Genomic DNA, 14,686 nt, shown 5'->3' on the forward strand with positions numbered 1-14,686 from the left:
ACATCACTCAAACAAGAGGCATCTTGATGGATGCATGGAGGAAGGACATCATGGCCTTCATGCGCTCTGTAATTGCTAACAATTACAGAGATTGCTTTATCCACTACAAAGACCATCCAAAGAGGTTGGCTGATGAGACCCTCACTGCTGTTCGCTCTAGGTATCCTAACCCCCCCAATCTTCAGTTCACAGATAAATGGGCCAAGTCAAAGATTGTTACGATACTTGGCAATAAAAGATCTTTGCTTAAGAGGCAGGTACTAGCAGAGTTTGCCAAGCTCGAGGGAGGTCAACCACCAAGGCGCCCACCCCACACCACTCACCAGCGTGAGTGGAAGAAAGCAATGAAGTCAGCGAGGGAGGAACCCAGTCTGGAGCATGTGGAGGCACGAAGGATCTAAATGGAGCAATATGGAAGCGTGCATTTTGGAGCAGGGGGTGTTGAATCATGGGAGGCCCAATTTGTAAGTATCGATCTCAAGTTATATTATTTATGTAGTTTATTAGGAGGTTGTTTCTTTGTACTAACCCCTCCACAAATTGTGTCATCTTGCAGCTTGATATCGTGGAAAGATACCCTACTCCTGTCGAGACAGCCTACCACCGCCACCATCGCAGAGGAGATACATGGAAGCACTTTTATAATGACGGGTTGATTACTGAGGAGTGCTTTTGGAGTGCATTCCAAAAGACTGGCCCTCTAACGTTGTCACCATGATGGACGGGAGGGTGCTCCATTGGCGGTTGGGGAACACCAGATTGAAAAGATTGATGGCTAAGATGGTGTTCAGGGCTCTAGCGCAGACATACTCCGCCACCCCCGACTTGAATCGGAAGTGGGGGCTGAGGAGAGGGTTTAAATGGTGGAAGTGTAGGTTCCACTATATTTGAAAGAACTATAGAGTGGGCAAGGTCCAGTTCTTGTTGTGGAAAATCATGGATCAGTGCCTCCCCCTTAGATGGTGTCTGGTGTTTGTTGTCCCTTGTTTACAGGCCCTTGCATAAGAAGACGAGGAAGAAGACAAGGAAGGAGGCAGAGAAGGGAGAGCAGAAGGGAGCATAGAAGGGAGCGAGGATGTGGAGAACTTAGATTAGTCATAGAAGTAGTGCTAGCTACTCTTTTTTGTACTTAAAGCCACTAGCTTGGCTTCGTGCCTCTTGTATATACACTCCTCTTATTTTTGGTACTTGAAGCCACAAGAAGTGGCTTAGCTTCGTGCTATATGTACATACAAGCACTTTTTGAGCTTTCAATTTTCTTGTGCAACATTCTATCAATTAATGCCTTATGAACTAAACATTTTGGAACTGTAATGTTTTATTTGGAATTGTAATTGTCGGCTATAGACGTGCTTGCAAGAGTGCTAATTAAAATGCGATTGGTTGTAAGAATTGAATTACGCAATGTGGAAATCGGATTCCTATAACTACATAGCATACACAGCATTCTGTAAATTTAAAAAATATTATGTAGCGCGTCTATCAAACCGTTTATAAACGCGTCTATATACGTGTCTGTCTGTTCAAGGAGCGTCTATTTGTGTGTCTATAAAAGCGTCTATAAGACCATTTATAAATGCATCTATACACGCGTTTAACGATGCATCTGTTTGTTTTTTAAATTTTCTAGTAGAGCGTCTATTTATGCGTCTATATGTGCATCTATATGCACATCTATCTACTATATAGACACACCATTAGATGTGGGTCTCTAGACGCGCAAATAGACGTGCAAATAGACGCACCAGTAAGTTTTTTTTAGTTGAGTAAACACGTCTGTGTGCACGTCTGTAGGTGCTTTGTCTTGTTGTGGATCACGAATTACTTCCATGCCTAGGCAATATCCTAACTCACCTAAATCAACCATGTCAAAATGAGAACGAAGCTTATGCTTGACATGACCTAAGGTGACAAGATGATTTGAAAACAAAATTACGTCATCAACATAAAGGGCTAGAAAAATAAGATATGACAATTAATGAAGTATGTATAGGTTAGAATCTGTAGAGGATGAAACAAATTGAAGACTATGCAAAAAGGAATTGATTTTCTCAAACCTTTATCGGGAGGCTTGTTTGAGGCTATAGATGGACTTGCAAAGTTGACACACTTGCTATGGAAACTTTGAATTTTCATAAGTTGGCGGTTGAACCATATACACCTCTTCACAGAAATCCTATACATTGATATACGGTGCGGTACAGGCAGGTTACCGGCGGTGTTTGTGAGAGTACAAGAGAAGAGGGAGAGCAAAAGAGAGAGAGGGAGAGATGTTTGTTTATGTCTCAGTCAGGCCAGGAGATTATCCACTTCGGTTGATCGGATTCAACTCGCCTTGACTGATGTGTATAATAGTAAAGATTGAAGCTAGGTGATGGCTCGCATCTGCTAGTCAGTTCCCCTTGCTTCGATCTTGTTATATATCATATCTATTTATGTACATAGGTGTCAGCAGAGCCGAGTTTTATCCGAATGATGGCCCGCTTTTGCCGGCCGGTTCCTCCCGATAAAACTCTTCCCAACCAGATGTGTGATTGGCAAAGCTGATCTAGATCATCTTAGTTATGTGATGCTAATATATGTTTTCTATTCTTACCTCCACTAGCTGGTAGATTGACACTCGATAGTGACTTTACAAAATTTGCTCTATAATAGTAGAAGATCGCGTAGTGATTGCTATAGTAGTAGATTATCCTACGAGATCACAAATTACTTGATGTAATATACCATTACCTTGGAAAGTTAGTAGTTTATTTCTAAGGATCGAAAGTATTTCAGAAACATTCATGATGTTGCATGTTGCACGTTGCTTTTGAGTGAAATTTAGTTAACACCAGCATTACAATTTTGCATGTGTATTTTGGATGTTCTTTATTTTGAAGTTTGAGCTCTTACAAAACAATTGTTGCATGCACTAGATCACTACACTATATTTATAATATGATGACGGGCCATTATTATGTTTGTTGATGTGAAAATTGGCATGTTTGGATTATTGTAAATCGTCGTGTTCGGTGAAAGGAAAATTATCATAGATTAGTCGTCATTGAAATTATAAATCCAGGTCATTGTTTGCTTGGGTCTAGCCATTTTTGGTGAGGTTCAGGGACTTTTCTCTATATAGATATCTTGCATGACTCATAACTTATGCATTGCTCAATGGAATTCATCAAACTTTTTCTTTAAGTTGTAGTACAATTCCAAACTTGAACATGAGAGCAAAAAACTATGGAATAAGGATCTAGAATAAGACCGTTAAAGCATTATAAGTGCTATGTTGCATGTGAAGCATACATCTTGAAGACTATAGGATATAGCAATTTATTCAAAAACATCAAAATTTTGTTCTATACATATATGCAATCAAGTAATCATTCTAAAGTACACTATGTGAGCCTCTTCTCAACCCAAGGACACACCTAAATGAGATCATTCTGCATGGGTTAATGGGCCTCCTTAATGGGCCTCCAATGTTGTGCTAAAGTGATGCATACCCATTTGAGGGCACGCTCCATAACTTTTTTTTGATTTGTTGAAAACCAAAACGGATTGAAAATTTGGAATCCAAACTAAAGGGACTAGTGCATGGTGGTCTTAAAACATTGATAGTTGTTGGTATTGGTATCTAGATTCACCCTAAAATGGAAGGAGTTGGAAAAGTGCAATTTGTTCATGTAAAAAGATATTTTAATAAATCCAACACTATTTACAATTTTGAATTGTTTCTTTTTCCATGCACTTGCTTTCTATATGGCTCATAAGCATGCCAAAGGTCATTGCATTTAATAATACACAGCACCAAACCTGATAGCGTGCCCTTTGGCCTATTTGTGTTTTCAAGCATTTTAGGCCACAATGTACTTATTTGGGATATCCAATTCTGCTGACATGTATCACCGGAGGGAGGAAAAACCGACGAATAAAATTTCACTATTCCCGTGAATTTTGAATTTTCACACCTCTCGCCCATCAAATCTTGGAAGATTTAAGTACCTGCAACCTGCCCCCGCCCTACAAATGCCTTGCAAGTTGCACGCACCTCGACGTAACGTTGCATAGACTTTGGTTTGCCATTGTCTTCTTTCGGGTAAGTTGTCTTCTATTCTTTTCTTGCCTCACTAGCTAGCTTTTCTTTGTTTTGGTTTGGCATTGTCGTCTTTCATTGATCGTTTCCATGGCAACATGCAGCTCGCCATGGTTACAAGAGAAGCAAACAGAGGCTATGAGATAGAAAAGCTGAAAAGCTTGGTCAGGGCACAAGGAACAGAAGACTTCTTGTAGAGCAACAGTAGGAAGTAGGTGTTCCAAATGCACGCATTCGATCATTGCCATTAGAGTGAAGAAAATGAGCTGTGATGTCATGATTGGTGGTAGCATTCGCAGAAGAAACATCAAGCCATTGTAGTAAATACCATTCTCAAGTCTTCACAAGCTTTTGCCTGCACTCTAAAGTTCATAGAGTGATAACCCTACCAACACCTTGTATTTTTGTGCCAAAACATCACCACTATTAATTGCAATGACTTCTGCACTTAGGTTGTCTCTCCTTTTCTTGCGTTCTGTTGAAGCCCATAGTTGGGATGATTAGGCATTGCTTCCACTCTTCATGCATCTCTTGAGAGTTTCTGCAAATAACAAGGACATCTGTAGAAAGCAGACAGGATACAAGATGTTTGATGAGCACATCATACACATGCTTGATACAACGCAGGTCAGTGATTGAGCTTTGGGATAGTTTCTTGTTTCATTTCTTGATACAATGCAGGTCAGTGGTTGCCTAAACTAGCCCAGTGGTTGTTTGTGATTGAGCTTTGGGATAGTTTACTAGGCTGGCCTAGACTTAATGTGATTGTCCTAAACCAGCCTAGTGGTTAGAATATCATGCAACCGTGTGGTTGGTTCAGCTCAAACACTAGAACCAGGCTGGCTTGGACTTAATGTGATTGTTCTAAACCAACTCGGTGGTTGGAACATCATGCAATCATGGTTGGGTCAACTCAAACACCAGTTATGTGATTGTCCTAAACCAACCCGATGGTTGGAATATCATGCAATTGTGTGGTTGGTTTAGCTCAAACACCATAACCAGGCTAGCTTGGACTTAATGTGATTGTCCTAAACCAGCTCGGTGGTCGGAACATCATGCAATCATGGTTGGGTCAGCTCAAACACCAGTTATGTGATTGTCCTAAACTAGCCCGATTATTGGAATATCATCCAACTATGTGGCTGGTTCAACTCAAACACTAGAGCCAGGATGGCTTGGACTTAGTGTGATTGTCCTCAACCAACTCGGTGGTTGGAACATCATGCAATCGTGATTGGGTCCGCTCAACACCAGTTAAGGCTAGAGGAGGTAGGCACTCGCAACGAAATGCTTTTTTGTTGGTTTAGGTTTACCTGCAATCGCCACAAAATATAAAATTTAGTAAATTGCAAACAACCACTGCGCTTGTTTCAGTAAATCCCAATCAATAAATCCCAAACAAGGAAAAATGTAAATCCCAAATAATATACTAATCCCAAACAACCACCGAGCTTGTTTTAGTGACAATGATTGTGCATGAGGGACCATCTAATTCATAGGTTCAGATTAGCATTCAGTCAGAATCAGGCTGTATTAACAATGATTGTGCATGAGGGACCATATAATTCACACGCTTAGATTAGCATTGAGCTAGAATCATACTGTAATAATAATGACTTTGCATCTAGTTCCATGGAGGATTTTTTCATGTTACTTTCGTTAAAAAGTGAAACTTTTATATTGGCATCGAAAGTTTATATGCCCTAATAAAAATAAATGTTCGAAACATTCGCCGGGATTTGAAACTTTTATGCAAAAAAATAGAAAGTTTCACGAGAGTTTCACTAGGATTTACACCTTTTACTTCAAAATTCCAAAAAATATATATAAAAGTATACAATTTTCTAACAACATTACGAAACTAAAAAAATTAGCTCAATAAACTTGAACGCCAGGATTTTATATTAATATATAAGTACAACTTCAATAAAAACATCCCTGTCTAGTTCACAAGCTTAGATTAGCATTCAGTCAGTTTATGAGGTTGTAATAACAATAGTTTAGAATGAGAACTATCATTAAGCTAAGATAGACTGTAAGAACACATCACACGGTTAGAATTACCATCTAATCGCATTTCATGAATGAAGCAGTCATAAGAAAATAGAACCTTCAAATCCAACTAAATGCAACATTTTCAAAATATAAGGTCCAACTGAGTGAAGCAATCATATCCAAGGACGTATAAATGGCGAATTATTGCTTTAAAACTCAAGTTATATAGAAAAGCCAAATGTATAGTCAGCCCCTAAAGTTATATACCCAGGTAGTATACAACCAAGTTTTACTCTTCTACACTTTGAAAAAAGACCACCATTGTATCTAAGTATGGATATATAAAAAAGATAATTTACTTTTTTTTTTTCAAAGAAGACAATTTACTACTTAACTCAAGTTCTATTGAAAAGCTGATTGTATTAGAGGGGTGGTCAGCTTTGGTAATCATGGGCAATGTTTGGAAAGCAGTGATGCATATTTATCAGCATGTAGCAAATTTTAAACTCTACTGCACGTTTATACAAGCGTCTAAATACGCATCTAATATACAATGTAGGCACACTATTAAACGTGTTAATAATCGCGCTAATAAATGCATTAATAACCGTGCTAAAACATGCCCGTATTTTGATTAATTCTATATGTTCCTATAGACGCGCCTGCTATTTTGCACGTCTATCAGGCGCGTCTTTAGTTGCTGTCTTGTTGTGATTGATCATGCCAACATAATAGGAGCAAGAAAAAAATAGACTAGATGAGAATTTTCCTCATGCTAACATCCAACCTCCATATCCTATGAAGAAGATAAAAGAGAGTTGGAGTGGAACCTCTTTTGGGAAGAACGTCATCAATGTCATAATTCAATTCAAATTTTCTCCAAATTGGCTAGAAGGGAATATTGACTCTTGGCCTATAAAGGAGGACGGGTCTTTGCTTTGATTAAAAGACTAAGATCTACTCAAGTTTACCAAGTTTGGGTAGTGATAAACAAGCTTACAAGGGCTATAATCAAGTATTCCAAGTTCGAGTGGCTATGCCTCAAAAACGATGTAGGAAATGTGCCTCATGTTTCATGGCTAAGACTCCATGGGCTAAGAAGGGAAAATTTCATGTCTTTTCGCGGGCGGGGGCGGGGGGGGGGTGGTATTGCCTAAGAAGGGAAAATCTCATGTTCACAAGAAATATCAATCATCAAGCTAAACCACTCTTCAATGCCAGGGAGCTTCGTTTAGAACAAACAACTATGCATTTATTCTCAGCAGCATCCAGATAGACATTCTATTGAAACGCAAACACAAAATCCCCACAAACACAGAGATCTATAGTGATACAGAATGAAGCTGTGACTGGCAACAAATTTAGCTCACAATTTGGCAGTCAAAGCTGGGGCGAACTTGGTCAGATTATGCGACCTCAAGGACGATCCTGGCTGTGGCATATATCAACGTGGAAAGAAGAAAGAGGAATCGATGCCCATGACTAGGTCAATGGGCTACATTCGGAGCGACTTCTTTTCAATCCAAACCTAGAAACTTAAAAGAAAAGAACCTGCAAAGATGAAGGCGAGCAATGAGCTACCTCTCTTTAACTGCATCTATTGCAGCAGCTATTTCAGCTCCAATTCTCTTCCTCCGGAACGCCTTCAACGACGTTATCCGTGTACAGGAAGTTGTGCGAATACGACATTACTACCATGTTTGATGAGTCAAACTCCTCTGCGAGCTGTGTTTCGATATCTATACTTCAAATCGTCTGCATTTTGGGAGATGGCATGACTACCTCAGTAGAACTATCATGTAGCAATGTTTTACAATCCGATATTTCTGTGGGCCTTTGCTCGTTGGTGCAGTATTCAATACCGGTACAAGAATTGAGCTCGGGAGCGGTATCGTCCTGGCAAACAGATATATGATTGATGAAAGTTTTAGCTCCTTGTGGCAAGGATCTGGCCACCCTTGGAATTTCTTCTAAGGTCGCCGTGGTGAAGGTCATGTTGATGTTATTGAAGAAAGCTTGAAACGGCGACAGGCACATGTGTACGCTGTGTAACTGCTTAGAACTGTCGCCCATCCAATCAATATTCTTCCAGCTTGAAAAGCAATGTAAATCTTCTTCTTGATTAAGAATGTAAGAGCCTGTCTCTGATGTCTCTCCAAGCCCTAAGACACTCTTACCTTGCTTAGAACTGTCGCCCATCCAATCAATATTCTTCCAGCTTGAAAAGCAATGTAAATCTTCTTCTTGATTAAGAATGTAAGAGCCTGTCTCTGATGTCTCTCCAAGCCCTAAGACACTCTTACCTTGAGGAGGCATGTTGAAAGGGGCCGTGCCACCACCAGGATAACGAGATATAATTGCATTACTCGCCTCAGAGATTTTCCACAGTGTGTCTTCCGCAGATCTGCCCACGATTGACTGTTCGGTCACTTCCGTGCCTTTGTCGCGTCTCAGCCTTTTCTTTATCTGTGTGTTCCATAAGTTTTTGACGTCATTGTCGGTACGTCCTTCGAGATGGGTGGCAATATCGGACCATCTGCAAGATGAAAAACCAATTTAGCTAAGGGTCACTACTGGTTTGTGGTCAACGATTTTTGGAAACTAGATCATGCCCTTACTCGGTGAAACATTCTATTGTGGAAACAATGATACCTGTTCCCAAGAACATGTTGAAGCTTGACGATAAGATTTCTCTCTTCTAAAGAAAATTTGTTGCGGTTTAGGCCTGGTCTAAGATGATTCATCCAACGTCGCCTGCAGGCTTTTCCACAGCGATCTAGCCCTGCGCCCTCAAAGTTAGCTGGTACCTAGCACAAAGAAGTTCAAAGTGGCGGTACGCTGTGTTAAGGACGGATCTTACCAGCCTTGTGAGCTATATCATTCCAGGTGGAACTCCCGAATTTGGTGATAGACCATGTTAATCTTTCATCCTCGTCGGGTGACCAGATCCTCTTCTTCATGGTGCTCACAGTTACCTTCAGAGAAATGAGAGAGGATCCTGCACGATATGGTGAAAGTACTGGGATTTCCATATGTTGCTTGTGCAGGAGATTTAGGCATCATGATCTGCCCGCTGAAATTTGCCATCAAGCACTGTAGTGGCGACTCGCGAAATTCAGGTACGAGTCACGATTCTTCATATGGGCAAATTGCAATACGATGGACCGCCCAGGCCCCAGGACTGATGTTCTCCTTGATGAAACCCGATTGAACCTCGGGACACGACTCTGCGACTCTCTCGCGATTGCTACAGGCAGCATGCAATAATAAACTCATCAATCATTCGTCTGAGTGTTGCATGGATGTTTCGTCGTTGACAGTGTCCACAGAAAGCATTTTCCTTAACACATACAAAAATGTTGTTCTAAGTAAAATGCCTTAAATCTTGCAGGTAGGTTTTCAAATCACCTATTTTTAAATTTGAAGGTCAATTTCCAAAATTTGTCACTCACTTGAAATATAAACCTCCGTTTTTGGTGAAGATTGGTTCTGATGTTGCAATTAGGATTTTGAACTAAAACTAGCGGTTGGCATGGTTGTTAGTTTGCCAAACCCAATGGTTGGTATAGTTGAGAGTCAATTATTGACACAATTAGCAGCACTAGTTATGGAAATGCTTAGTAGGCTTAATTTAGGAGTTAGTTAGCTTTGATTTGGGATCTACATCCGTGATGAACGCAATTCAATGGAGAAGTCCTACATATACTGGTCATAAGGTGTAAGGTTGTCTTGGGGGGTGCACTACTAAGAAACCCTATGGTATCACGTGCATTCAATGACTATTTTAAAAACCCCTCAACTAAAATTTCCACCCTGAATAAAACCACTCCTTTTTACTTATAAGCTAACATATTTTTTTCCAAAGTTGAATTGAAAAACCTCTCCTATTGTAATCATGTTAAATTTTTCCCAGAACTTAAATTAAAATACCCCTCCTTTTGAATGCACAAGGTATACTAAAGTTTTTGAGGTAAACCTGCTCAGAAGGTTGTTTTCTTGTATGCTAAGCAATAGAAAGATTTATTTGGCATCATTGGGAGTTGTTAAACAAAAGAGAAACTGAACCTAGCTAACTATATATAAACAATATCCTAGAGTATATACTTCCAAAGCATTGATACCATAAATTTTAGAACAAAATGCATATCTATTGATATCAATTGACATGGAGGCTTCCATGTAAAGAATATTCTTTTCATCTTCAAGTTTTCAACTATGTGAGAAGAAATAGGACTAATTACACATAATTATAGATGATTGTTTTGAGATGTGACTAAAACTCCAAGTTAGTATGGGTTCAACATGTTGGGATGATTATTTTGAAGTGTGATCAAAACTCCAAGTTACTATAGCTTCAGCGTGTTGGATATCACCACATCAATGTTGGAATTCCAAGGGAATCCATGGTATTTTATAGGAAGAACCTACTTATTATCTTGAATAGGTGTACCCACAAAGAATCCCTCACTCACTAGTACAAATACAAGATGACTAACTTTCGCAACCATTTATATAACAACTTTGTATAAAATCAGTGTCTCTTTATTAGATGACAAAGTAGGGCTCCAGGAAATCTTTTTCCAAATTTTAGGCAAGTAGCTATATGGAATGAAAAAAAAACTAGCTTCTCCTTGAGTCACATGTCAATGTCTTATAATTTGTCATAACCCTTGGATTCATTAACACCATCGTGCTTCAGTAATAGATTTCTCTTCCTCCATCGACTTCTTCATTGGGAAGTTTGCTTGTGTTGCTTTATTGCACAAGCTTTACGGTTACATCGCTTCCCCCTCATAGACCTTTGGATCTCCAATGCGTCCCTCCATCTCACACTATTTAACAGCTCACCTTTGACTCCCTTCCTCTCTCATTCTCCCTTCTTTGGTTCCTCCTCCTACTTTTTTTCCATGTGTTTTAATCTCAATACAATGCTTGTTTTCATAATAGATATGTGAAATTGTTCATTTTTACTGTTGCTACAAATGTCTGTAGCACTTATCGAGACAACCCAATGCTGTCCATTTTGCTAGAGCTTTTCAACTCCATTAAGTAGCCATCGGATAGTCTAGACAGTGACAAAATGGGTGGCCATGTTTGGGAGGCACAGACATAGCATGATAGGGATGGAGTAGATGCATAGTAGGCTGCAAAATTTCTTGGTGATGGGTGACAAAATATGAAGAGGGGAGAAGAGAAGAGTGGAGATGAGGAGAGAGGGCACAGCTAGAGAGCACACCGCAAATGACTAACTGTACACTAGATTTAGTTGAAAAAATAGAATATATACAAACCCTTTTAGGGTTAGGGTTAGGGGATCTAACCCTTTCCTTTATAGCACTCTATAAGGTTAGTGCTATGCACATATGATCACGTGATGGTGCTATGCACACATGATCACATGATGTTGAGCGTGAACTCTCAACACCTTCCCTCAAGATCAACATCATGAAGTAGGCCTTCCCTCAAGATGATGATTCTGGGGAATTGAAGAAGGACAAAGCATTACATTCCATCACACCCCTTTAATGGGAATGTCCTTCCTCTGCATCAAACCAAGAGCTAGTCAGTGTTTCTTGAGTAGCTCTCTACCGAGTGGTTTGGTGAAGATGTCTGCAACATTTTCTTTGCTATCACAATGCTGTAGTGTGATGTCACCAAGTAACACTCTTTCTCTGATGAAGTGTTCTCTGACATCAATGTGCTTTGTCCTAGAGTGATATACTGGATTTTTGGCCAATGCTTGAGCCGATTGATTATCACAGTATATTGTTGTTGGCTTTGACTCATCAAAGTAATCTGTTTCTGACAATAGTATTCTGAGCCATATAGCCTCACATGCACCTGTAGTGAGTGCTCTATATTTTGCTTTAGCCGAAGACAAAGAAACAGGTGGTTGTTTTTTTGACAACCATGATATAGCACCTTGACCAAGGAAAAATGCATATCCCTGTGTCGATCTCCTGGTCTCATGATCTCCAGCATAGTCACTGTCACACTATCCATGCAACCGTAGATGACTTCCTCTATATTCTATCCCAAACTGTCTTGTACCTCTGATGTATCTCAAGACTCTTTTGGCTGCATTCCAGTGAGACTGTTTTGGATTTGCCATAAACTGTGCTAGTGAGCTTACTACATAACAAATATCTGGCCGTGTGATTGTTAGATATATAAGAGATCCAATGAGCTGCCTGTAGTATCTGTCATTGACTGTAGGCTTTTCTGAATCTTTAGTAAGTTTCAAACTCTGTTCCATGGGAGTGGCTGCAATCTTGCAATCTGCCATATGAAACTTCTTCAGGAGACTGTCAACATACTTGAGCTGACTCATGAATGTGCTATATGAATCTCTCCAGAACTCAATTCCAAGACAATAGTGCATAAGTCCAAGATCTTTCATGTCGAACTCTGCAGATAAGTCTTGTTTTAATTTTCTGATGAAGCTATCCTTGCTTCCTGTCACAATCAGATCATCTACGTACAAAAGTGCAATAGTAATGTCTTCCCCTTGAACTTTGTAGTAGAGAGTATGATCTGCATTGGACTTCATGTATCCCAGATTAGCAAAATACTTGTCAATTCTACTGTACCAACTTCTGGGGGCTTGCTTTAAGCCGTAGAAACTTTTCTTGAGATGGCAAACCTTTTTCTCCTTTCCTGGTTCAACATAACCGGCTGGTTGTTGCATGTCGACTTCCTCGTCTAGATAACCATTGAGAAATGCATTCTTGACATCAAGCTGATACACATTCCATTTGCTGAGTGTCGCTAGTGATATCAAGCACCGTATGGAATCCATCTTTGCTACTGGAGCATAAGTCTCATCATAATCTTGACCATATTGTTGTGCAAATCCTTTTGCAACTAATCTGGCTTTGTATCTCTGAATATTGCCATCTGGATTGTACTTCACTTTGTATACCCATTTGTTGGCTATGGCCTTCTTTCATGGTGGAAGGTCGCATAATTCCCAAGTGTTATTTTTATACAAAGCATCCATTTCTTCATTCATAGTAGTTTGCCATTTTGGCTTGTCTATTGCGTCTTCGAAGTACATTGGCTCTTCTGTAGCCATGATGGTAGTCATAAGAGCATAGTTGGTGGTTTCCAGCTGAATTGCTTTGCCTTTCTGAGCATATGTCAATCTGGCTGGTGGTCTGCTTTCCCTAGTAGACCGTGTGAGATGCTGTGGCTCTGCTTGGGGTGTTGCTGGCAATTCTTGCTCTTCTTCATCAACCTGTTCTGTAGATGACTGTGAAGTCGATGCTTCTATCTCCTGTGTAGGTGAGGTTTTCCATTCTGATTCCTCATCAAAGATTACATCTCTGGAGATAATGACTTTGCGGTTGATGGAATCATACAATTTGTATGCTTTGCTTTCTTCACTGTAGCCAACCATGATGCATTTGCATGACTTCGCATCCAATTTCCTGCGATGATCATCATGTATGTGGGCATATGCTATGCAACCAAATATATGGAGATGCCCAATGCATGGCTTGTGTCCAGTGAATGCTTCATAAGGAGTCATACCTTGTATCGGTTCGGTAGGAAGCCGATTAAGCAAGTAGTTAACTATAGCTATTGCTTCTGCCCAATACTGATTCGGAAGATGCTTTTCACTAAGCATTGCTCTAGCACTGTCTGCTAAAGTCGCATTCTTCCTTTCAGCTCTTGCATTCTGCTGAGGAGTATCTGCACATGTGAACTGTCTTCGAATGCCGTGATTTTTGCAAAAGTTCATGAATGCTGAAGACATGTATTCACCTCCTCTGTTTGATCTGATGACCTTGATCTTTTTGCCTGTCTGGTTTTCTACCATGGCTTTGAATTCTTGAAATCTGGAAAACACTTCAGATTTCTCTTTCAGAAAGTAGACCCAACAATATCTACTGTCGTCGTCGATGAAGGTCAAGTAATAAAGTGAACCATTGATGCTGCGAGTCTGGGCATAACCCCATACATCTGTATGAATCAAATCAAGAATACCTCGTGCACGAGAGGTACTTCTGACAAAGTTGGTTCGCTTTTGTTTGCCGAAGCAGCATGCTTCACAAACCTTTCCAAGAAACTATAGCTTCGGAATCCCAATTGCCATATTTTGATTCCTGAGATCTAACAAGTACTTGAAGTTGACATGACCATATCTCTTGTGCCATTTTGCAGATAGTGGCATCTATTGCATTTGAGCTGACATGGCATGCTTATCTGGTACTGTAGCTAGCATCCTGTATAAGCGTCCTTCCTTAACACCTTTTGCTACTAGCTGACCTCTTTTGGATTTGTCTCTGATAGTGCATTCATCACCGTCGAAGATGACTTTGTAGTTGTGTTCCATCATTTGACCTACTGACAAAAGGTTCTTGCTGAGCTTCGGAACATAGAGCACATCTTTGACTAATCCTTTTGTACTAGTGAAATTGTTCATAGGGATAACACCTGTCCCTTGAACCGGATTTGGTGTATTGTCTGCTGTGTAGATGTCATTCTTTTGACCTTCTAATGGCTTCATTTCTATGAACCATTCTTGATGATTTGTCATACGAGATGATGCACCGCTGTCGATGTACCAAGGATCCTGTTCCACTTGGTCGACTTGATAGC

At 40.0% G+C, this 14,686-nt stretch overlaps 1 protein-coding gene across 1 annotated transcript; it reads right to left on the bottom strand.

Annotated features, from left to right (window-relative positions):
* Positions 1–7,828: 7,828 nt before the first annotated feature.
* LOC147889827 (uncharacterized) lies at positions 7,829–9,114 on the bottom strand. Its single transcript, XM_087391321.1, has 3 exons — positions 9,058–9,114; positions 8,735–8,889; positions 7,829–8,618 (listed from the first exon to the last, which is right to left on the bottom strand). The coding sequence occupies exons 1-3, from the start codon at positions 9,112–9,114 to the stop codon at positions 7,829–7,831; spliced, it is 1,002 nt and encodes a 333-aa protein (XP_087247447.1).
* Positions 9,115–14,686: the final 5,572 nt, after the last annotated feature.

The sequence above is a fragment of the Dipteris shenzhenensis genome, chromosome 20, assembly GCF_047967505.1.
Source record: "Dipteris shenzhenensis isolate YYH24624 ecotype China chromosome 20, Dip_SZ_1.0, whole genome shotgun sequence".
Classification (NCBI taxonomy): domain Eukaryota; kingdom Viridiplantae; phylum Streptophyta; class Polypodiopsida; order Gleicheniales; family Dipteridaceae; genus Dipteris; species Dipteris shenzhenensis.